At 39.5% G+C, this 24,105-nt stretch overlaps 3 protein-coding genes across 6 annotated transcripts; 1 reads left to right on the top strand and 2 right to left on the bottom strand.

Moving 5' to 3' along the window:
* Positions 1-849: 849 nt before the first annotated feature.
* necap2 (NECAP endocytosis associated 2) lies at positions 850-6,810 on the bottom strand. The gene is made up of 8 exons (XM_040158450.1): positions 6,607-6,810; positions 5,389-5,489; positions 3,968-4,072; positions 3,334-3,415; positions 2,588-2,696; positions 2,318-2,462; positions 2,134-2,218; positions 850-2,011 (listed from the first exon to the last, which is right to left on the bottom strand). The coding sequence occupies exons 1-8, from the start codon at positions 6,699-6,701 to the stop codon at positions 1,966-1,968; spliced, it is 768 nt and encodes a 255-aa protein (XP_040014384.1). The 5' UTR covers positions 6,702-6,810; the 3' UTR covers positions 850-1,965.
* A 2,397-nt stretch (positions 6,811-9,207) lies between these two features.
* Positions 9,208-15,199, bottom strand: LOC120783404 (SUZ domain-containing protein 1-like). Of its 2 annotated transcripts, XM_040116394.1 has the most exons (5): positions 14,481-15,199; positions 12,211-12,260; positions 12,062-12,107; positions 11,838-11,947; positions 9,208-11,714 (listed from the first exon to the last, which is right to left on the bottom strand). In XM_040116394.1, exons 1-5 carry the CDS (start codon positions 14,529-14,531, stop codon positions 11,609-11,611), a joined length of 363 nt encoding a protein of 120 aa, XP_039972328.1. In that variant the 5' UTR covers positions 14,532-15,199; the 3' UTR covers positions 9,208-11,608. The 2 variants fall into 2 exon arrangements, with proteins under 2 accessions (XP_039972328.1, XP_039972327.1); XM_040116393.1 differs by having other exon boundaries at positions 11,838-12,107.
* On the top strand, positions 14,809-23,685 carry fbxo42 (F-box protein 42). 3 transcript variants are annotated; one of them, XM_040116384.1, is made up of 13 exons: positions 14,809-15,067; positions 16,727-16,970; positions 17,751-17,788; positions 17,933-18,212; positions 18,313-18,429; positions 19,400-19,534; positions 20,125-20,278; positions 20,408-20,518; positions 21,097-21,193; positions 21,450-21,506; positions 21,640-21,756; positions 21,901-22,955; positions 23,428-23,685. In XM_040116384.1, the coding sequence occupies exons 4-13, from the start codon at positions 17,939-17,941 to the stop codon at positions 23,456-23,458; spliced, it is 2,148 nt and encodes a 715-aa protein (XP_039972318.1). In that variant the 5' UTR covers positions 14,809-15,067; positions 16,727-16,970; positions 17,751-17,788; positions 17,933-17,938; the 3' UTR covers positions 23,459-23,685. The 3 variants fall into 3 exon arrangements, with proteins under 3 accessions (XP_039972318.1, XP_039972317.1, XP_039972316.1); XM_040116383.1 differs by lacking the exon at positions 17,751-17,788 and having other exon boundaries at positions 14,810-15,067; XM_040116382.1 differs by lacking the exons at positions 14,809-15,067; positions 16,727-16,970 and having other exon boundaries at positions 21,901-23,685.
* The last annotated feature ends 420 nt before the right edge of the window (positions 23,686-24,105 follow it).

Here is a 24,105-nt window from a genome sequence, read left to right as displayed (position 1 = left end):
TCTTGATTAAAAAAAAAAAGGAGGAGCATAGGCACTAGGGTCAACAACGTACTAGTTCTACTTATGCCCCTGAGTCCATTGTCTTTGATAACAAATATAGTCAAGTCCAGTTGACCTGAGATACATAAACGACCGGCTGCCACCGGACATTTTGGGACATTTTGTAAAACGACGAGTAGGTTTTTTCAAAGTTTTAATTACGATTTATTCTTGATAAAATAGTTGGCTGTCTATGCTTCAACTGTTATACTTAAAGATAATCATATACACAACAGACTTTTAGTGTGGTGAATAGAAATCAAGTGTATTGTAGATGTAAATCTTAAGTTTTACAGAATTACCTGTTATAACTGAAACTTCTCCCCTATTGTTGCTGTTGTTCCACTGCTATGTAGCTGGAGGACAAAGTGTATCAGAAAAGTCCCGTAATAGACTATATTATCATAGATTTTAAATTACTGTTTTATACAATAAAAGGAAATGATTTTGGTGCTAAATATCCTCAAGTCAAATGTTTCATATATGGCCACTTTTCTCAAAATTCCCTAATTAAATTAAATGACCAGGAACAGGTGATGGTAACAGTCCCTTAGGTTATTGGGCTGATTACACTGAGGAGGTAACTCATTGACTCAAAGGAAGATATTCAATGCTGATTCCATTCACTGTTATCAACATCTGTATGCAATAATAAACACTCTGTTTGGCAACATACTGCAGAAGTGAAGTCGGAAATCTCTAACATGAGCCTCAGAGACCAAAGGCATTCAGATTAAATCCCCTCTGTGATTCCACAGGGAGACACTGAATAAAGTTAACTGATCAACAGTAAAAAAAAAAACCCCAAGAGCCAGTGAAATATATAATTTATTTACAAGAAGACATAGGTTTACATTTTATACATTTTAGATCTCTTCCAGAAAGGCACTTAATCAAATACTCAATGCAAATTATCAACAAGATTAAGGACAAATTTTCAGTTCAGTTTGGTAAAAGGCAGATTTTAAAAAGCAACAAGACACAAGGAAAAGATATATGAAGGGTGTTCACAAAAACAAACATGAACATACCAACAAAACATTTTCAAACTTTGAATGACAGACAAAATGGCAATCATGGCAATGGCAATATTCTAACACTGTGATTAAAAAATCCTGTTTTTTTATTAGGGCTTAAGAGCTTTAATGTAAAAATAATAATCAAATATCAATGTAGCTTTGCAATGTCTCCTAAAACAAGAACTATAATGATACAAATAGTTACAATCAGAAAACGAAACACACACACACACACACACACACACACACACACACACACACACACACACACACACACACAGGTATACAGCTAATCAAAACATGGATACTTCAATCGGTAAACCATTTTACTTTCCCAAATGGTAAAGACAACCTTGAGATGAATAGTGCTGGTGTATTGAGATAAAGGTACGATAGCAGAATGAAAATATATACATGATGTTGTCAAGATAAGGACCTGGTTCCGGACAGATTGACAGTGAAAGGACTAGAAATTAGGAATAAAATAAGGGAACATTTGATTTAAGGCAATGGATAGATGTTTTCAGCTGGTTAGTGTGACGAGACAACCTTTCCCTTCAACCATAACCATATTCACTTTTCTCACAGAGAGCAGAGGCTCCAACAGTGACGGTTTAGTGGTTACCTGACTACTAAAAATCAAAAGACTGATCCCACTGTAAAGCAGAGTGTGAAAAAAGAATAAGATTGTAAAAAAATATGTACATTGTACTGTTTGTTCCTCCAGAGTGTGTTGGTCAGCGGGCTATAGTTTACTTGAACAGACTCTTTACAGAACAAGCGCGGTGAACGTGCCGGTCAAGTTTTGCTAACAGTTCCTCTCTCTTAGTTTTTCTTTTTTTTTTTGCCACAATGGTCCTGTCCATGGAATGTATGGAACCTGAGTGTGTGCACGTTCTCTCACGACTCAACTAAACTGCACCCATCCTGATTTGACAGCATCATTACTGGAGCTGTGGAGGATGAGAGTGATGGTGGAGTGAGGAAAGACTCAAAAACAGTCAGGTAAGACAGATGGATGAGATGGAACACTACACATGAAAAACATGCTGGGGACATTCTCTGAAAAACTTACTTGGAACCTGCAGATGTGAAATCCCCCCACACATCAGAGCTGGGCTGGGCTGCTGGGACGGAGGAACCAAAGTCCAAAATGGGGGCTGTATTTGGAGGAGAACAATTATGGAAAGCATGAAAAATTTTTACATCATGTGAAGATGTTTAAAAAATTTGATCTGACACAAAAGCAGGGTGATCACCAGTGTCAGTCTGAACAGCTGGGACTGTCTGCTGTCCTCCAGGAGGCAGCATGACGCCTCCAGCCTTTGCTCCTGGTGGAGGTGGGAGCAGACCCCCACCCATCTGCCGCGGTTTGGAACCACCTGCATCCTTCTTCTTGATGTTCTGTGGTACACAGAATCATGACAGTTTCTAAATGTTCATATCATCATTTTCTAGTTTAACATTTTTATTACAATTAAATTTATTGTTATCTCTTTCCATCTGTGATGTCTGGGCGGCGTGCTCACCCCAATGCTGATCTTGATCGTCTCTCCCTCTTTGAAGCTCAGGTCCAGTTTAGGTGCTGCGCTCTGAGAAGCTTCCAGTTTTGCGAACTCACCTTCTTGCTTTACCCACCTTTAGAAATAGAATAGTGTAGTGTAGTGTAGTAATTATCACTAAAATAATTTTGGGTCGAGTTTAACTATAAAATGGTACTGGGTTGGTGCAGTAGCAGATACAAGACATCAAATTGATTATAGAACAGTGGTTCAACATTTTACAATGCTACTACGGAGATTGAAATCATTGTCACCTTGATAACTGCTGACATAGTTGAACCAATATTTTAAGCTTTCTGTCAATATATTTTAATTCTAAAATGCTTTAATTTAAAAAACATCTTTAAGTCATCAGGAAATATCAGAAATATCAATCGTTGTCTTTCAATAAAGTGAATTATTCTCTAAAAGGATGTATTACATTGTCTCAGTAATTACCTTAAATAATAATTAACTTAAAAAAAAAACGTAATGTGTGAGAGTGTGCACTTTTATTTAATGTCAGTTTAGAATAAAATTGACACATGCAGGCTCCGCAAATGAGCATTGCTGTCTACTAACACAGCAAATATGCAAGGATGAAAAAAAAAAGGTACAAAGATGTGTCTAGAAACATGCAGCGGGTGAAACAGAGATACAGTGTGTTCATGTACAGGTTATATGTATAAATACATATCGGATACTAAAATGATTATGCAAGAGGGTTCACTTACTTAAAATGGTCTTGTAAAGCAACGTTGAAGTCAAATGAGTCTCCACGATCAGCAAAACCCAGACCAATAAAAGCATGACGTCCTTCAATCAAAACAAATGTTTAAAAAAAGAAAAAAAGAAAAAAAATGCATTAGGGTACATTTTGCATCACATGATAAGACATAAGTAGTCCTGCAATATGTCTATAAATATATTAAAAAATCCCGTCTTCTGTCACTTGACAACTCCACTGTGAGACAGACAGAGGGAGAGATGCTGCAATTGTCTTGAGAAAAATGGCTGAGAACCAGGTCAAGTTTATCAAGTCTTATGACACCAAGATTATGTTGATCAATGATAAAAAATGTATTCATGGACAAGCTTGTGCGGTATTTCACTCACTAAATTTAGATTCGATTAGATTTGTTTATATAAGCGTGACATTAAATTTAAGAGCCGTTTAGCACAGTATATCTGCCTCTACCTTCTTTTATTCAAAGTATTTCTTGTTTGAAAAAGATTTTATACAAAAATCAAGCTGTCTTTATAATCAGGGTCGTTCTATATCTGGATAAAATTAGTTTACCTACTTCTACATTATACAAGTGTAAAATTCTGATTTTAATTGATATAGTTATGATGTAAGTGTCTTACCATTGCCATCCTCTATCCGGATCACGAAGTACCTGCTGGAGTCTGTGACTGCTTCAACTACACAACCTGGATACTGTTCGACCGGAGCTTGAGCAAACAGCTCACCTGCAAAGAACAAGTTTACATCACTGTGTAGTAAATAATAAGGCAAAAAGGCTGGTGGGAGACAAAGCAAGATAACAAGCTCGTTGACAGCTTTGATCACACTGTGACAAACACGTGATGCTGTAAATATTATAAAAAGTCTCTATGATAAATGTCACTGGAGTTAATGGTAAGACAACTCTTAACATATCAGTTTTGGTGAATCTGGTGACAGGCATGGTGACTGCTTATGATTGGGCTGCATTTGAGACATAATGTTAATTAAATGTGAAAGGGCAGCAACACTATTGCATTGTCTAGTCAGCTGCAAATTCACTAGAGGAGATACTCACGACTACGACCCAAAATAAGTCAAACTAGTGCAACCAGCCTGGGGCACGTGACGAGCAAACGTTGGGCAGAAAAAAAAAACGAAGGGTGAGGAGACTTGTTAATGCGAAGCAAGCAAGGCCAAGAATCCGCTGTTAACAGTAATGACAGCAGTCATGTCAAACTTTCCTCGCACAGCTTTTCTCGTGTTTTGAGAACATTACACTGTTTTTCTGTGTGCTTGTCATCTTCCTTAATGACACAAACACTTTGTTAAATGTGGAACACATGTTCACGTCAGTTTTGCTATGAGAGTGAAATCACTTATAGGCACAACCTGGATAACATATGTAGGTAAATGCCATGGATGAATAAAAACTGTGGGTACAGCAAGATGCTTTAATGTAATCTGTCTTTGTTTTGTTAATATTAGATCCTCCATTTCTATGGAGAAATCAAACCAGTCACCCTTTTGCTAGTGAACGAGCAAGGAGGCTTTGGTTAGCTTTCATTTCCTGTGGACCATATGTTTCAAGTTTTAAACATTTTTGAACCACCGTCTTGTGCCACCTAAATGTGACACTAACAAAGCCAACCACGGGGAATAAATACTACAGGATCTATATTCTTCTGAATGTAAGGAAACAGGCAAGGTAATGAGGCTCGCTTCGGTGTCATGGCTAAACTGGTAAGGATTTTTGCCATCTTTCTGGCTACACTCATCAGGGCTGCTCTAAAGTTCAAAGGAACGGGTGGCTCACTTTAAACTGTCAGTGCTTGACTGATACTTGGTACCCTGGTGGTTCTGGATAGATAGGAGACTCACTTACATGAATATATGAGTCAGTTCTGAGTCAAGTAAAAAGGTTGCATAAATGAGTTAATTGTGAAGCAGCTTGCCTTTGTGACATTAGTTGAGAGACATGCAAAGAGGTCATGTTGTAACACAATGACACACGCATGCAGAAAACAACCTCAGATTTAAGATTTGTTTACACTTTGTTCACCTGTGTTTTTGTCCTCTAGCTTGATGAAGGCCATCTTGCCTTTAGCTGTGATTTTCATCCTACCGCTCCATGAAGGTTCATCCAGCTTCCAGTCAGCAGCACTAGAAAAACACAGCCGAATAGGAAAGTGGTTTGATTCTAAAAGTTTTTAGGAAGACTAAAAAGAGACATTCATGGAAACAGTGAGCTCTTTGGTTCTGCTGCCAAGTGCAAAAAAGCATTTGAGGGACTAGAGCTAAAAAAAAAAAAAAACTCTAGAATGAAGCACTTCCTGGTAAAAATGTCAAAAACGCTTCAAAGCATCTATTGGTTCCTTTAAATACATCTGACTACAATAGGCAAATGACTACAATTAGGCAAAGCTTTACAAATGTCACCTTGAGTATTAAAATCAAAAACCAAATCCTAAACAGATGAAAGGCACTCACACTGCAGCACACAAAATAAAACCATAACCTATAATATTAAACAAAAAATGTTTTTAAAAATCCTATCTTAATTAACTCGATACACACACAAAAAAATGGGATTTAATAAATTATACAAATTTACAACAAATGAGAACAATATAAACTATAATAATTTATATCAGAAAGATTAATTTTGACACAGAGTCCATCTACTAAAGCAGGCCTCAGGATGAAGGACCCGTCAGGTTTTATATGTAACTTCAGTGGTGCAGATGTCCGAGAAAATGTGCTTTTGACCAAATAGTGCGACAGAAATGACACGGAGTGAACTTGGGGCTTTCTGGGGCCCCCGGGAGGTAGAGCCTTGCACGAGCCCTGCCGCTGTAAACTTTCCACATTTGATCCCCTTTATCAGCAATGGCAACATTTCTCATCTCTTTCACAAATTATTTACGTTAACTTTTTTTTTCCTTCGTTAACTGACAGCAGGCGTGAGTCACAGATTAGCTGTTTCTTGATGACGATGTCCGATTTCCGTGAGCTGATAAAGCGGCGAGTTTGTTTGGTAACAGCGGTACTTGTTAGCCACTAGCCTGTGTATCAACTATGCCCATTTATCTAAATACACTGCAGTTTGCCGGCTGTGTGGGCCGTAAGAGTCCACTACATTTAGCAGGGAAACAGAGAAGAGTAACAAACACCCATCCTAACGACTGTCTGTCCGATAATGGATGTATTTCCGTCAAGTTAGCTTTGCTGACCGACACTTGTCTCTTACAAACGTTACCGCTCTCTGAGGTCGTCTTACCGATATCCACGGTTAGAGGCCCGCGGCGGGATCCGGTAAACGTGAACCTCGGGCTTGACGCAGAGCATTGACTCATAAGCGTTGTCTTCTGCCATTTTGTCAAGTTTCACTAACTAAAAAAACAACTTCCTACTTTCAATGGACACCACGGCTGGGACTGAACCAGACGACGGGATCCCACAGGAGCCAGGGTGCTGATTCAAACAGCGCCGCCCCTGGTCAGGATGGTCGGAGCAACTGAAATGTACAGAAACTGATGGACAGTGCAAAACTAGATTCGAGAGAGCCAGGGCTGGACTAATCAGGGCCCCTAGACCCCCCAGGGGCCCCAGAACCCAGAGGCTTACTTCACTACCGATTTAATTACTTCATTTATTTATTTAATTGAGATTATACCTATATTATTGTTGCATATTGTTTTATCAGATTACTTCATTTTTTGCCATGTAATTAACACACAGTAAACCCTCCAATAAGGTAAAATCAGTCCATCATAGAAGTACTGTAAGGCCGCAACAAACAAGTATTTTCATCATCAATACATTTGACAAATATTTTCTTTAACAATCCATTGATTGATTAATGCATAAAATATCAGAATATAGTGAAAAAAGGCCCATCATCATCCCTCAAACCACAAGTTAATATATTCAAAATTCATTTTTTTCTGACCAACAGTGAAAACAATAAATATATTTTGAGTTTGCTGTCATAGGAAAACTGCAGAAACAAATCATATGTTCACATATGAGAAGCTGGTATTAGTCAATTTTAGATAGTTTTTGCTTAAAATAAAAAGACACACGATTAATCAATTATAAAAATGGTTGTCAGTCAATTTTCTGTCAATCAAGTAATCAACTGATCATTTCTGCTCTAGAGTATTGGTCGATTTGCAGTTGCCAGGGGAAACAATGAAACTATATAGTGGAGGTCAGTGGGGGCCCAACATGACGTTTTTGCCCTGGGACCCTCAGAAGTAAATCTGGCCAAGGCTACAGCGACATTTAGTACATGGGGAATGGGATAACACATTTTTCTTCACTACTAAGTTTACCAAGTGTCAATGAAAGCCTGGGAAAGTCAGCAGATCATGACACAAACAGTAAGAACTCCTCTCAATGATCTGACTCAAACCTGAAGATGTCATCTCGATCCAGTGCACTCACATCATCACCAGGGTTGAAGGTGTTGGAGAACATTTTTAGTTTAAGGATTAAAAAAAGCACCAACACTGAGATTTGGAACACTGTACATCTTCCAGCATCTCCCGGCTAAACCACAAAAAAGGTTACAATGGTCCTGCATATAACAGTTGTCCATAAAACAACTCAAGTCATTTACAAGTGTACATTCAAAGTGTGTACAGAGCACGGACATTAGTTCAGTCTGTGGATGCTGTGGGATGAACAGTAGATAGTGGACAAAAATATTTTAAAGGCTCTCCACACCCACCCAGGTGTTTTCGGCTAAGCTTGGCGATTACATCTCTGCTCACGTTGAAGGTGAGTGAAACTGAGATGAGAATTACATGAAGTCAACAGACTCCATGTGCTAATGTGAATAATAATAATGTAATATTCCACCCGAATAGGTGCTGGGCATATTTGCTGCTGGTCATTTTTGTCCAAACTGCTGCCTCAAATCTATATAGTCCCCCTATATGGATTATGTCTGTGCATAAATTCCTAAGTACTTACCCCTTACAAACCTTTATTACTGTCACCTGTTTGCAATGTATGAATGCAGGAGGGTGCACAGGCTCCAAGTGCTTTATAAGGAATGGGAACACTTTATAAAATCACATTACCTGGGGTTGAGGCCTTTCTGTGTCCAGTAATGTGCAAAACACAAATGACATACAGTATTTTAATAAAGTTGAATGTTTGCTTCTCAATATCTTATGTTAATAGCCCATCCTAAATATTGTTTGTATGTTATTTGATCAAATCAGTTGAAAACAAATCATTAACCATGCCTTTGTAGTACAAAAAAAAAGACACAGTCCTTGCTGTTATGTACATGTAAACTTGTTCTTGCCAGAGGGCAACAAAGGGTTATTTTTTACCAGTATGATTTCAGACTCACTGTCATCCTAGTTTCAACTAAGTGTGCAGCATTGCAGAGTTTGCACAAGGCTTGAAAAGTCTGTGAGAGAGCCTGCAAGCACTTGATTTAAAATAAGGTTTTTCAACATGATGTAATGCATGACCTAATTTCTACATCCCAAAGTTTTTATTATCTGAACATTTAAAAGTTGTCAATTTAGCATATTTTTTGCATATTGCTGTTTTTTGAAGACATTACCACACTATTAATGGTGCAATGACTGAATGTAAGTAATACTGAAGAATTCAATGCATTGTAAAATGCAAGATGTTTATGTATGTGTTCATAATTCACCTGAAATCTGAGTGAACTGTAATCATCTTTGTCATTGTGAGAATAATGATCCTTTAAAATAATGCCTTTAAATCAACCAAAAACAGTTTATTCCTATCTGTATCACATTAAATAATTTAGAGATTTCATATACCTTGAATTCACACAATTTTCTGCTCAAGAACCAGTTTTCATGAAATATAAAACATGCACGAGTTCCATTTTTGAAGTGTGTTTATTAAAGGGTATTCAAATTTCATCTGTGTTTTTCAAGTTTTCAAAATAACAATGACATCAAATCAGCCTTAAACACAACAGGTGGCTGTGAATGACTTAAACTAAGCATCAAGGGTAAATCAAACAAGTACCCAATTGTTATTTGCTTTTAATTATCAATTTAAAATGATTACTAATCCCTTGCATTTTAATAACTGAATCCCATCCCTGGGAGCAGTGTATTTAGAGCATGAATATATATCAATGATGTTACAACCTTGCATGTCACTCCTCCTAATAGTGTGTATTATCTCATGAAACAAAAATACTGAGATATTAGAACTGCAGACAACTTCGTAGCTTTCCGTCCTCAAACAGCAAAAAAAACTTCAGTTCTACTGCAACTTAAATTCACAGAAATCATTAGCAAATGATGCACTCCTCTGACCTTAAGTTTCTCACTCTTTGGCAGGTAGTGAGGTTGAATAGGTGGAACAAATGCAGCAGATGTAGCCATATTGATGAGTTTGCTCTATGGCACATTGTCTCCCTGCTGTGTAGAAGCAAGATGTTTAATTAACTGTTAATCATAGTTTCAATCCTATTGAATATTTCCAATCAATTTACATGTGCACCAAATGCAAGATAAACCAGCACTACCCACTTTAGAGTGTAACCAGGAATAATTGTTTTTTAAGGCAAAGTGTCAAAAGGTTCAACATTTGCTGCAGGGTCATTTATTGTGAAGCTCTCTATAACTCGGTCACTACGAGTGGCTAGTCAGTATTTGATTACATGATTGATTTCATGGTTTGCAAACTTATCTTCAGTTGCTTGCAAATCAAGCAGACAATGCTGTAAAACCCTAGTGTGGAGAGGGGAGGGGGGAAAAAAAAAACAACAACACACACAGACACACCACAGAAGACTCATCAAAACCTGGCAGTTGAATCTGGCTTCATTTTAAAGGACACTGATTAAAAGGTGAGATTTCTATTTTTACATCATTTTCAGAGTTAAAATCAAACATACCCCTGACCCTGACAGAATATTTGCCAAAAGGAAGCATGTGATTATTCCCTCCTCCACACTGGGCATAAACTGTTATTTCTGAACAATTAAAAACCATCACTTTAATAGCACATAATCAGTCAACATACTGCAACCGGTGCAAAAACAGACCAAAGTCCTCTTTGCTAGACAGATGAATTGCATTTGGCTATAAGAGAAGTTCCAATCTAGCTATGCCAATTAGAAGAAGTTACACAACACAAACAGGGACACTGGTGCTTGATTGCTTCAGATTTTCAATTAATAGATAGGTCCGACTTTTTCCAATTTGATGAACTTTAATATGACACTACCAGTAAAGTTTCCTATGCAGACTACATAATCTATTCTGTTCCACACTACTGATCTCCAGACTTAAACATACTATGTCTCAGAAAAACAAGGAAAAAAAAAACAAAACACAAACATGAAAAAAAATGTCAACTGTTCAACACAAAAACGCAGTACAGGTAATTAGTCCAAAAAAAAAAAAAATAAAATAAAATCCAGGGAATAATTTCATTATTATTGCTTGAATAAACTCAGATTTAGCGACACTCTGTCCCTCTGCACTAAAATCTTTGGCCACAAGCTGTGTCCCCACCGGGCATTTCTTTAATAACCACCACTGCCAAACAGAGGCCTGTGGACTGTGGACAGTGCTGGTCTGGGCCACTACAGTATTAAAACACACTTTTGAGCACGGGGCACTTCTACTCAAAGGGCTGAATCACTTTCTATCACCTTGCACTCAAGCTGCTGAACACACTGTAAAATCTCGGCACTGTCAAGCACTTAATTTCCACTGAACCCAACGAACTGAGGCCAGTTTCCCGGTGGACACCCAGCCATGATCCACGGTCCATCAGTGGAAAGGCCAGCTCGTTCGTTCACCCGTCTCCTGGGAATTCCCACAGATTCACAAGCTCTCTTTAATCTCCCTGAAGAGACAGATACCTGATGCCCTGGCGCTCGGTCGGCCAATCAGACTTAAAATCATAGGGCACCTCACCGTACATCATAGTATCACAGTGTGTAGGGAGGTGAGGCAAAAGCCTGTTCACAGTGTGGAACAGAAAGGGTTTCAGATCTTTGGCTGTTATCTGCCAGCCCCTTGCAACGTTCCACAGAGGGAAAAGACAAGGCGAAAGGCAAAGACCATGCCAGTAAGCAGAGTAGAGAGAGGGTGGAGAAGTTCGTCACAATCCGTGCTACGTCTTCATATTTCTAATGTCTGTCAAATTTTATTTCATCCCACCACTCTGCTCCTCATACCACACACAACCCCTTTAACTGCCACCCTTCATGGCCTCTCAGGGAGACAGCTGGTTTCCTTGCAGCAGGCAGCCCCACTTTATCTGCAGAGTCGAAAGCCTGTGGTGCCATCTGGGCCTGTGGGCTGACGGATCACATGATTGTTTGGACGAACTGGTTCTGATGGTTGGTTCACACGAATTGTCCTAATGACATGGGGAGAAATGAAGAATAAATTATATGTGTTTTCCACTAATATTCATCTACGTCTTTTCTTCTCAACTTTAACAAATGTGGGTTTTGTTGTTTTTGATACAATAATGTCTTACCTGTCCTGGCAGGGATTGTCCTGAGGCGTTTCATCGGAAGAAGCACTACCCAAAATCCTTCTCCTTGCTTCTGCATACTCTGCCTCCCTCTGGGCCAGTGATTTCATCTGCTGAGAGGGACGAGACGAGGATGCAGGGTTTCCTGTGGTACCGTTATTTGAAGGACGCTTTAAAATTCGAATTTGTGGTGGGGGTGCGGCTGGTAGAGAGTCATCCTGGATTACCATAGCAGTTTGCACAGGTGAAACACCTGAACCAAAACTGGATTTCCTGCACAGGTGAGAAAGTATGAATAAAATGATTAGAAAAAACATTACATGTATATAATCATATCACACATTAAAGATTCTTGAAAAATTTTCTGTTTGCTTACTTTGCCTCCTGATTTATTTTCAGTTTAGCCTCAAGCCTTCTCTCTATTTCCTGAGGAGAAAGACACATGTATTACTTTTTTTTTTTTTTTTTTTTTTTTACTGTCCAACAAGATCAATTTCTGTCACATTGACTTGTACAGCAAACATATTCATGAGATCTGTATTTCTAAGTTGCTTGCATCTGAGAAAACATGGTTCTGAAAGATATTACAACAACGTTCAAGCAAGCCAATAATCCCTCACTATGGCGAGGGATCTGTTTAATCTCTGGTCAATCACAGGTGATCTACAATAGACAATGCAGATACACTGCACTCGGTAATATCACATGGAGGGCTTTGCATAGATAAAATTACATTTATTGATAAACTGATTTGTTTTTCCATCGCAACTGCACATCTACTTTCACTTTTTGTTGAGTATGGTATTTATTATATAAAAACTGAAAAACATTATGGCTTTTACAATACACTGTATGCAGTATTCATTTAATTTTTGTATTTCCTGTTTAAACAGGGCAGGGGTTACAGCACTGGAAAATGTGATTCATTTCTTCATGGACAGAAGTTGAAATTCATATTTTAGTGTTAAGCCAATACAAAGTCAACAGGGTAAACTGTATACATACTGTATCTCAGTATGATATACTATTAGCTAGAGCTGCAACATTAGAGATTAATTGATAATAACAATAATGGTAAATTGCAACACTATCAGGATGAGTAAATATGAGCATGCAGCAACTCAACCATTACCTTACTTTAATATCCACAATAATGACATCATTTTCACAGCCACTTAAAATGTTTGAGATTGTAGAGAAAGTTAAATTAGATTATGGCTATCTCTACTGCTAGTGAGAGATAATTTTACACAGTCATATCAAACTGGTTTAATCTAGGGTTGAGTGGACCAATCCCCAAAGTTGGGCTCCAAGAGATGTTTATTTTCATTATTGATTAATGCGACAGATATTTTCTTCATTAAATCGTTTCGTCCATGAAATGTAAGAAAACAGTTAAAAATGCTCATTACAGTTTATTACAGCTTAAGGTGATGTCTTCAAATGACTTGTTTGGTCCAACTAATGGTTCAAGATCAATAGTAGTTTGCTAACTATCATATATGTCAAAAAAACAAAAAAAACCCCAAAACATTTCAACCTGAAATTTGAGAAGCAGGAACCAGCAAATGTTTGGCATTTCTGCTAAAAAAAAAAAAGATTATTCAATTATCAGAATAGTTATAGATTAATTTTCTGAAATTCAACAAAACGATTAAGTGACTAATCATTGCAGCTCTACCCCAAAGTATTGATACTACCAATACAAAGTCTTGTTTTGAGTATCGGTATACCAAAAAAACTGGATCCCTCATATGTTCAATCACACCCAGGGCACGTGAACAATCTTCTCACTGCCGGAATATTTGCATCTATGCCACTGTTGTGTTTGTGCATTTGTTATTTACCATTAAAAATTGTATTGTGTTTAGACATGCATGTGATTAAGTAATCAACAGAGAATAGTTTTTTTTTTTTTTTAAAGCCTCTTTTTGTTTGGCAAATTATTTGTGGTTAATGAACATATATTCAGAAGTAGCCTATTAATAATGCATTCACCTCATAAATCATGACATATTAATCTGCCTTACATGATGGTACGTTAGCTGCTGTTAACAATAAAAGGTATTGATATTGGTAATCCTGGACCTGGTATTACTTGGTATTGGATTGAACCAAATTTTTTGGCCCACCACTAGTTTAATCTACCAACATATGCAAGAAAAACCTGCTTGATTTCTCCGATTATACTCCACCTATGCCGTCTCATTAACCCAGACTTACTACACTGTTATGGTACTGTAATGATTCACCTCAGTGCAGCCTGTCATTTCCGCAATGGGCGGGTCTAAACAATGGTGCCACTATACGAAAAGTCTACTTTGAAAAAAATCAAGTTTTCTTTGTGGTTACCACTCGGGGTTTTCCGCACATTACAAAAAAAAAAAATCCTTTTGTTGAGCAAATGAAATGACAAAAAGCCAGGCTCAGTCTCACGTCGTTATGGGACAGCGAGGCCTGCAGGACACAGCTAGCAAGAGAGGCTGCTGTCTTTGATCAGAAAACAACCCGAAATAAATACATTTTAAAAAACATTCATTTGTATTCAAGCAGCACACGGGAGATTGGGGGTCCTTCCTAAGTGACTGTCGAACTGAAATCGGGCTATAACCTGGTTTTAGCGCGACATGTGTTCGTGTTTCTCACCCCGCTGTCCGCTGCCTCTTCCCAGCTCTCTGCAACCTCCTCATCCTCCATGTTTAACAGGGCTGCTGGCTGGTTACCGCTTCGGCTCCACCGGCTAGCTATTTCCCATCCGCGCCGAGGGCATGGGACTGGGGGCAGCGTCTATTTTTTGGGTTTTGGGTTGGGTTTTTGTGATCGGATGAAGGCTGAAGGCCCAGATTCACAAACCTTTCCCTGGCCGCGTGTTAGCCTGTTAGCTTAGCGCTCCACTGAGGGCACCTCCTTCCCTCCTTCCCGCCTTCCCCCCCTCCGGCTGTCTGTTACTTTAAATTTGATAATCGAGCGGCTACCGGTGTCGTGCACACACCGCCAAGACGTCAAAGCGACGACTGTGCACAGTCATTTCTACCTGTCGACAGTTAGATGGGGTTTAGCACTTGCGTCGCTAAACGATGAAAGTTAACGGAAACTTGAGTAAAACTGAGCAACCGGTTCTCCGTCTACTGCGCCTCTTACTGCCGTGAAAGGGGTTTCGACATTGTAGTTAAAAACCTGTCTGAAGCCGAGGTTCAAATTTGTGAAAACTTTATTTCATTTTATGAGAGCAAGTAAGGGCGATTCCACTGTTTTTCATTTTAAATATCTAGAACACACTTGACTAGGTCTAGATCAAAAAAAGCTACACTTGGATGTATCAAATCTGGACTAGATTTCCGGTATCTCAGACCTACCAAACATCGCCACAGATTTGTGAGCCCTTTTTTTTTCTATTTGTGAAAACGTAAAAAAAAAAAAAAATGGAGATCTCACTGATGCCTCTCGATGTCCTTTTAAAACAGAAGAACGGAAAACACTTCATAACATTAGCTTAGATACGTAAGATATATGTAAAATATGTTTTATCTTCAGTCTCAACAGACTGAAGATAAAACAATTAAAATTCGGGCTTTAACAATAATTTTATCGCACATCATTTTGCGTTTGCCTCTGACTAATGAGTGACAAAGTAACACTCCACCACACTGTTGTCCCTATGGTGGGCAGGGCACTGGTGGATGTCTGAGTTGAGCGTGTTGAAGGGAAGGTTATGGTGCCTTCACGTCTTGGTTTTATTTAATACTCTGTTACCAGAGGGCGCAGAGATTAATACCAGATAAGCAAAACACATATAGTTAACAGGGCAAAAGTAGCAGCATAAGAAAGTAAAATAACAGTGAAAAAAAGTAAATATATTAACACAAATCTTTCAAAAGAGTTGTAAATAAAAGCACAGTTTTCGTATTTTGGTAGACTTAAGTGAGTCAAAATCTTAGCTTAGACTTACTGCATTTTCACTTATGTATGTAAAATTTGGCAATTAAAAAAAGGGGATTAACCAAAATTCCTTCCATCTGCCTTTTGGCGATCAAAATTAAAACATTAAATAATAAAAAAAAAAAAAAAAATGCTGTTTTCACAGGAGCAGCAGATGTCAATATCATTTTTGTATTCAAGTGGTGGAATGTAACTAAGTACATTTACTCAAGCACTGCAATTAGGTACAAATCTGAGGTGCCTGTACTTTACTTGAGTATTTTCTTTTCATGCCACTTTCTACCTTAAACTCCACATCATTTCAGAGGGCAATATTGTACCTTTTACTCCACTACATTTATTTTGCAGCTTTAGTAGTCACTTGACACATTAACATGTTCACATACAAAATATATGAAGAGCTTATAAAATATGGTGCTTTGTTATAGTTTAAATTACGCAACAGTATGCACAAGTACTGCTGAAACAGTAGGTTGATTAATTAATTTGTAGATCAACAGAAAATTAACTGGCAGCTACTTTGATAATCATTTAATTCACTTTCATACAAAAATGCCAAACATTTCATGGTTCCATCTTCTCAAATGTGAGGGTTTGCTTCTTTTTCTTTTTAATAATAGTTTTGTAACAATTGTTCAGGTTTGGACTGTTGGTTGGGCAAAACAAGAGCGGTCACATTGGGCTCTGGGTAACTGTGATGGACATTTCTCACTATTTTCTTAATTGTTTCAAACCAAACAATCAATCGATTAATCGAGAAAATAACAGCCGATTAATCCATACTGAATGAAAACAATACTTGCTCCACCTCAACTTAAGTAACATTTTCAATGCAGGACTTTTACTTTTAACAGAGTATTTTAACAATGTTATGTTATTGCTTTTACTTAAGTAAAGGATCTGAATACTTTCTCCACCACTGACATTTTCAATATTTCAAACTGTTTTTGTAGGGTAACCGCAGCTTTCCCCTAGGCAACACTTTTGCCTGCAGCGGCTGGGGGCGCAGTGTTTGGGCCTGGGGACCCACCCTGGTATCACGGACGGTCCGAGGCTGCTGGAGCGTCGTTGTGCTGCGGAGGACAGAGCGGAAGATGGCGACTGTTTGGAGGCTGCTTAGGAACCTCCGGAGCTGATACCGGGGAGGAGGAGAAGAGACAAACTCAGAGCCCGCAGAAGACCACGTCTAAAACAACGGTATGAACGACGCCGGGTTTAGGGTTTGCAGTTTCGGGGCTGAAATCCCGACAAAGTGTCTGACATTAGAGGGGCTACCATAGGCAAAGATTACCAGCAGTACAGCCGACTGAAGGTAGCAGCTAGCTTGTTAGCTGCCAGGGTGTAACTGAGTCTGAAAGGATGTCGTGTCATTGAGATAATTAAGAAGTGAGATGGGTTTCCATGCTGTGTCAAGCGGAGGTATTTAAAAGAAAACGCATAAACTGTGGCTGTTTACTGTTATCTAAATATCCTTTGAGGTTAGCTAACGTTAGCTTGAGTGCTCGTGATAAGTTAGCTAGCGTCGTTAGCCAGGGCTAGCATGTATTCTCTGAGGATCAAACGTTAAAGTCAGCAACATGTACACGCCGGTTAGTCAGCGGAAAAGTGTTTTGTTGCATAAGCCGTTCCTCGTTTAGCCGTTTGGCATATCACACGTTTCATGTATTTTTCCTAGATAGCTGTCTCTATGCGATAATTAGCGTTAGCAGTCCAACATTTAATTTATTATATGACGGCTACCGACAGCTAGTTATATATAGCTAACGATATAAGAGGGACATGCTGCGTGCAGGGGCCAGCTGTTCAGGCTAAAGGAAGGGCACCACCCGTTTTAAACAATGGATGTAACAATTAAGCCTGCTGCCACTAAAACGTTATGCTGGTTACAGCTCTCTAATGTCATTGGGTTTCTAGGGTAGGATCAAATCTCATCCAGTTTTGTTTGAAGGATTCATCCTCATTAAATTTGCTTTTCAGAAATCCAATACAGAACATATAGGGCACGTGTGAAATGGGTGAGTCTACTAGCATAAATAGAATTAATGACCCATTTTAAAAGCTATTTTAGTGTAGATAAATGTGGCTAATGGTAAACATGCTCTTGAGCATCATGATCATTGATGCATACATCACTAGTATGTCTCCCCGTGTCTCAACAGACAATAATGTCCCGCTCCCCTGACAATGAGGATGGATGCTTTGTTGCCATGGATACAGAAGACGATGGTACGGATACTGCAGGGATAACAGAAGATGTAGAGGCAAAGATGGGGTCCTACGGACAAGAAGGGAACATGGACAGTGGTGCCAAAGCAGGGGGGAGAACAATGGTGGAATTGCCAGAGGAAGTTCTCGAATATATTCTATCCTTCCTCTCACCTTACCAGGAGCACAAGACTGCTGCGCTTGTATGTAAGCAGTGGTATCGTCTCATTAAAGGTATGCCTGTGCCTAAAATATTTGCATAATCTTGTGTCAAAACTGAATCAGTAGGTGGACTGGTTAGCTTCACTATTTACTAATATTTTTTTGGAACTAGGTGTTGCTTATCAGTGCTACCACGGTTTCTTGAGAGCTGTCCAGGAGGGAAATATCCAGTGGGAAAGTCGCACATATCCATATCCAGGAACCCCTATCACTCAGCGCTTCTCACACAGTCAGTATATGCTTTTTTACCACACTCTGAGCACTCTTGCACAACATGTGTTGAATGATAGCACTTTGTTCCAATTAACCCATAAAGTTGCTGAGAAATACAGCACTTCAGGCATCTAGTGCCTCAAAATGTTTTAGCGTGGTTTTAGCTGAGGATCAGGTTATGAATCCAGAGTAGAGCAGATAAAATCCTGTCTGCCCTTTGCAAGATTAGTGATTCATGAAAAGAGCAACATCAGACACTTAATCCATTTTTTATCAGATGGACTCCATCAACACTTACAGTAGATTTAGAGCATTCACATTTTGGAGGCAACAGCCATTCAAGTTTATATTTTCAAGCTGATGCAAACCTGTAATCATCAGCTTTACATTTTTGAAATCTTTCCCCTGCCTATGTACTGCCCAAGAAGGTACATCGTTCTTTTCCTACACCAACAGAAGCAACAGAAATGTAATTTATTGTCATTTGAATTTTAAAAGTAGTGATTGTTGATTAACATTGAACTCTGGGGATGTCAATTGTCAAAAGCTGTAGCTAAATTTACTGACATAAAAGGCCACTTATCGCTTACGTTTATATTTATGTTGAAGTTAAATAAATCATAATTCTATTGATTTAAGAAATATGAATGTAGTGTCAGATGAGCTTAACTGGATTTTTAAGGTATTCTGATAAAGAATAGTGAGCCATTTTTGAAAAAACTATGACTACAACTGTACTGTAAACTATGTACACAGACTTGGAAATTTCTTCATTTTAATCTTTTATTGGAAACACTGGCCACTGGTTTTCCTGTTGTTAGCACAAAAGAAAATAAAAAAAGTATAAAAAATAAACAATCAGAACTAGATGTAAAACACTCAAAGCTCTCACTGTTTTCTGCAGTTTGCTGATTAATTTTTGTCTGATTTTTTTTTTTTCTTTTTTTTTTCTTCTTCTCTCTTTTCCCTGTTTTTGGGGGTTGCAGGTGCATGTTATTATGACTCAAACCAGTCCATGTATGTGTTTGGGGGTTGCACTCAGAGTAGCTGCAATGCTGCCTTCAATGATCTGTGGAGACTTGACCTCAACAGCAAGGAGTGGATCCGCCCTTTAGCCTCAGGTACGAGTATGTTACAAGCCGTAAAGGCTAACAGGAAAAATAAATCAGAGCTCTTTTTTACAACATGTAGCTCTGGTAAACTTCACATGGGGCTTATGTAAGGGGAACTGTAGGAGGGTGAACCACATTTGTGAATACAGTGGTCAGATGCTCAAAGGCAGCAGCTGAGTGCATGGTATTTGAGGAGGTGGCAATAAAAAAACAAAGAAGTGCTGGCGAAATGAGATTGTAATGAAATAGTTTTACTGGTGCAGGCAGTAAAATGCACCATTATGTTACTGGTGCATTAAAATTAAGAGGCTGAACTCTATGTATGTCACCTCTACAAAAGCATCTATTGTCAGAGACGTTGTCTAGGGCATCATAGAATTAATGTTCATTTAATGTTTTCTAAAAAAAAAAATTTGCCACTTGTGAGATGAGGTGGAAATAGTATCACCTCGTCTCAGCGTTGGCCATGTCAACTAAAGTTAATTTCTCCACTAAATCGTTTTGGAGTTTATTTATTGTATTAAAATGTATAGATACATAAAACATCATGCTTATTCAGCAAAATTTTGAGTCCTATCTTTGCTTTTTTTCTGTTACAGGCTCCTATCCATCTCCTAAAGCTGGAGCAACTTTAGTGATGCACAAAGATCTGTTAGTGCTCTTTGGGGGGTGGACTCGCCCCAGCCCTTATCCACTGCACCAACCTGAAAGGTTTTTTGATGAAATCCACACCTACTCTCCTTCAAAGAACTGGTGAGGTGGAATTAAGTGCTCGGAGTTAGATGGTGTAGTTATGACAAGTGATAAACTAGTTGAAGCTCAGTAATTTTCATCATTGTTTATCTGTCTTTGTGTGATTTATTATGTCTTTTGCTGTATCAGGTGGAACTGTATCGTAACAACACATGGACCTCCACCTATGGCTGGTCACTCTTCCTCTGTAATTGGAAACACCATGGTGGTGTTCGGAGGATCATTAGGAGCACGTCAAATGTATGAATGTATTACTTGAAATTAATCACACATTATCCAAAACGGAGCTTCATGAATTAAAGCTGAAATCTGTATCTTACTTTCAAACTACAGCAAAGATGACAGGGTGTCTGGTATCATATTTGCAAAGGTGTTTCACTTAGATATTTCTAGACGGTAAAAAGAGACAGATGTCGAGTTCTCAGGTGTTGGGATTGTGAGTATATTCTGTACTGAGGGGATAAAGTTACATCCCCTCAGTTACACCTGCAGTGCTCAGAGCCCACGAAAGAATCACTTGAGGCCTAAAAAAAAGCTTGGGTGACATGACACGCTATCACAGCCTGCACAGCCAGCCTGTTAGAAAGCTTTATAATTGTCACCTAGACAGGTCTAATTTGTCCAATCTGATCAACACACCATGGCAAGCAAGAGTCTCCAACCAAGTTAGTTTTCATCAAAGTATTTTTTTTTTTTTTTAAATGTAAAACATTACACTTTTCAGCTTTAAGTCTTAAACTTTAACTGGAATGTATTTGTGAATCAAAACTTCGGCTGTTACACCTCACCATGATCTGCCCTTTGTTGGTTCTGATCAGGAGTAATGAAGTCTGGGTTCTGGATCTGGAGCAGTGGTCTTGGTCCAAACCACCCATATCTGGCCCATCACCACACCCACGAGGAGGCCAGTCACAAGTAAGGATTAATTTGTTCATTCAAGCTATACAAATAATCCATTGTGTTTTTAACCATCTTTGATAGTGTTATTGTTAATTGCATCTTTTTTCCATGGTACCACCTTCATCTGACAATAAAACTGTGTAGTTTTGATACTTTAAGACTGCTTCTCCGTCTCCATGCAGTTTGCAAGTGGGTGAAGTTGTGCCAGAAACCCCCAATTACCTTTTTTCAAATGAAATTAAATGATACCTTTTAAATATTTTCCTATTAGATTGTCATTGATGATCAGACGTTGCTCATCTTGGGAGGATGTGGTGGCCCTAATGCAGTAAGTTTTATTATTGTTATTACTTTTTAACTTAAGTATAATTTTAGTATAGGAACAACATGTTCAAAAAAGACTTCATTGTGATTTGAAGTGAGTACAGTTTTCATTTAATGTTTTGTTTTGTGTGGTAAAGCTCCTTAAAGATGCCTGGCTCCTCCACATGAATGCACCACCATGGAGATGGCAGCAGCTGCAGGTGGAAAACGAGGACCACGGAGCCCCGGAACTTTGGTGTCACCCAGCTTGTAGAGTAAGTGTCTGTCTTAGTTTAGCCTAGCTTAGCTCTGTGTGTGTGTGTGTGTGTGTGTGTGTGTGTGTGTGTGCGCGTGTTTGTGAAAGAGAGAAATCATTAAATCCATCACTGTGTCTTTTAATTTTTCTCATCTTCTTCAAGGTGGGCCAGTGTGTGGTGGTTTTCTCACAGGCTCCATCTGGCCGTGCACCGCTCAGCCCAAGTCTTAACTCTCGGCCCTCCCCCATAAGTGCCACACCTGCCCCTCTTGGCCCCGAACCGTCTTCCCTGCGTTCTCAGTCACCTGTTCGGAGCGGGGCTGCTGGTGTTGTCCTGGGAGCTGTTGAAGAGGCTCCATGTGTAAATGGTCGATGGGGAACGCTGAGACCTCGGCCTTCAGTGAGAGGGAGTGCCAGAGATGCAAGCCCATCCTCGTCCCAACAGCAATCTCCTTCACAAGGCCCAGACAGCCCTCCTCTTCCACCACTTCCTCCATTATTAAATGGATCCTCACCTTCACCCCGGACCAGCCCAGCCCAGGCTGCATCTCCTCCCTCTCGCCCCCACCTGCCTGCCTCTACTGACTATGGCTGGGAGTCTCCCCCTTCTGCCTCTCACCACCCTGAGGTGCCCAGCACTAACGGCTTGCATACACCTCCTGCAGGCTCCCCCCGCACTCCCCCAGGAGCAGTGTCCCCAGCTGCCTTAAGACGAGGTCTGGAGGCAGTGAAAAATAAATCTTCCTCATCTTTACCATCTTCATCATCATCGTCTTCCCTTCAGACACAGGGAGCTTCTCCTGGAGGAGGAAGTGGTGGAGGAGGAGGAGGTCCTCCCGGAACCCCTCCCTCATCGTCCTCCAGCCCTCCACAGGCCGCTGGATCTGATGGACATGCTATTCCCCCTATTGCACGGCGTCTAGGCCATCACCCACCTCAGAGTCTGAATGTAGGAAAACCTCTGTACCAGTCGCTCAACTGCAAGCCCATGCAGATGTATGTGCTGGATGTGTCCCGGGCCAAATCTGCCGGGGTGGTGTCCTGGAGAGTTTATGGGAACGGGACTCCTGCAGCAGTTACAGGGCCACCGGAGACCAGCCTTCACACAGTGGTACAGGGCAGGGGAGAGCTCATCATTTTTGGAGGCCTCATGGACAAAAAGCAGAATGTGAAGTACTACCCTAAAACCAACGCCTTGTACTTTGTACGTGCTAAAAGGTAATGCAGCTTCAGGCGGGATTGGGAAGACAGACGCTTCGTCCTGTGACCACACAAGGGAACTGACACGCAAGGCCTTTTTCCTATAGAGAGAATTATGGGAAAAGAACATAATCATTGTTAGATGTTCCACTTCAGAATTCACCCCCCCCCCCCGCCTACTGCAAGCATTCAACATTAAACACTTTAACTACACTTTGATAAAAACATTTGGTTAAATGAGAATCCTGACTCTGTGTGTGTGTGTGTGTGTGTGTGTGTGTGTGTGTGTGTGAGTGTGCGTGCGTGTGGGAGAAAGTGTGTGTGTATGTGTGTGTGTGTGAGAGAGAGTGTGTGTGTGTGAGAGAGAGAGTGAGAGAGAGAATGCAGTGATTAGAGAGAACCGGAAATTTTTTGTTGTTCCCCAACAGGTGATCAACCAAACAATAACATTTCTGTTTTTCTGTGTCACCCTCTTATGAACTCTTGAAAGAGAGGAACTCGGGAAGAACGTACGCTGGTGACAGAAATGGTTGACGACTACCTTCTTTTTTGTATCACTCTTTAAGCCTGCCATGTTTACATTGAGAACAGTGTGAGTGTGTGTGTGTGTGTGTTATGTGTGCACGTTGGTGGTTAAAAGTTGTTGACTAATGTGTGTCGGGGGCCATGGTGGGTGAGAGATGTGGCACTGTACTATAAACATAGTTAAACAATAAAGGCCTCCACGTCTGCTCTGTCATAGTCTTAACATTCTTGCTGTGTGTGTGTGTTTGTTGTCTACCAGTCATTCCTGATTTGTTGACAGACATCTGACCACAAGGTCCATTAGTAGCTGTTCTGGAGCTTTCAATCATTTCAGATGATCTTCCTCAGCAGATGAAGTTTGCCCAGTTGTCATGGAAATGGAGAAGAACTTTCCATCTGAATTTTTAAGCCAACATGGACAAGAAGTATGGAAGCAATGAAAGGCCATAATAATTTGTATTTTATAAGCAGCTGAAAATTTAAATGTGAGATTTAATCACTACCCAATACTTAAGATTAATGTTTAAATGCTACTGAATTTATAGCATAAAATTATTTAACTCTGAAAACCCTCTCCATATAAATTTATTTGGTCTGAATATACTAATTTGTTATCCTTGAAAGCTTGGTTGTTCATGTTTGA

This window comes from Xiphias gladius, chromosome 21 (assembly GCF_016859285.1).
Source record: "Xiphias gladius isolate SHS-SW01 ecotype Sanya breed wild chromosome 21, ASM1685928v1, whole genome shotgun sequence".
In the NCBI taxonomy this organism is placed as follows: Eukaryota; Metazoa; Chordata; class Actinopteri; order Istiophoriformes; family Xiphiidae; genus Xiphias; species Xiphias gladius.
Note: the sequence above shows the minus strand (reverse complement) of the source record. Positions and strands in the feature narration are given on the sequence as shown.

Bases quoted from the DNA above. Each gene is read 5' to 3' on its own strand.
- necap2 (XM_040158450.1), bottom strand. From the start codon at position 6,701: ATGGCAGAAGACAACGCTTATGAGTCAATGCTCTGCGTCAAGCCCGAG. The intron at 2,219-2,317 runs GTGATCACCCTG...CTCCAAATACAG, and splicing joins AGCTGTTCAGACTGACACTG to CCCCCATTTTGGACTTTGGT. The intron at 2,012-2,133 runs GTAAGTTTTTCA...CATCCTCCACAG, and splicing joins TTCACATCTGCAGGTTCCAA to CTCCAGTAATGATGCTGTCA.
- LOC120783404 (XM_040116393.1), bottom strand. From the start codon at position 14,531: ATGGAGGATGAGGAGGTTGCAGAGAGCTGGGAAGAGGCAGCGGACAGC. The intron at 12,108-12,210 runs GTAAGCAAACAG...TCACCTGTGCAG, and splicing joins AAAATAAATCAGGAGGCAAA to GAAATCCAGTTTTGGTTCAG. The intron at 11,715-11,837 runs GTAAGACATTAT...CCATGTCATTAG, and splicing joins GACAATCCCTGCCAGGACAG to GACAATTCGTGTGAACCAAC.
- fbxo42 (XM_040116384.1), top strand. From the start codon at position 17,939: ATGTCCCGCTCCCCTGACAATGAGGATGGATGCTTTGTTGCCATGGAT. The intron at 19,535-20,124 runs GTACGAGTATGT...TTTCTGTTACAG, and splicing joins GATCCGCCCTTTAGCCTCAG to GCTCCTATCCATCTCCTAAA. The intron at 21,194-21,449 runs GTAAGGATTAAT...TTTTCCTATTAG, and splicing joins CACGAGGAGGCCAGTCACAA to ATTGTCATTGATGATCAGAC.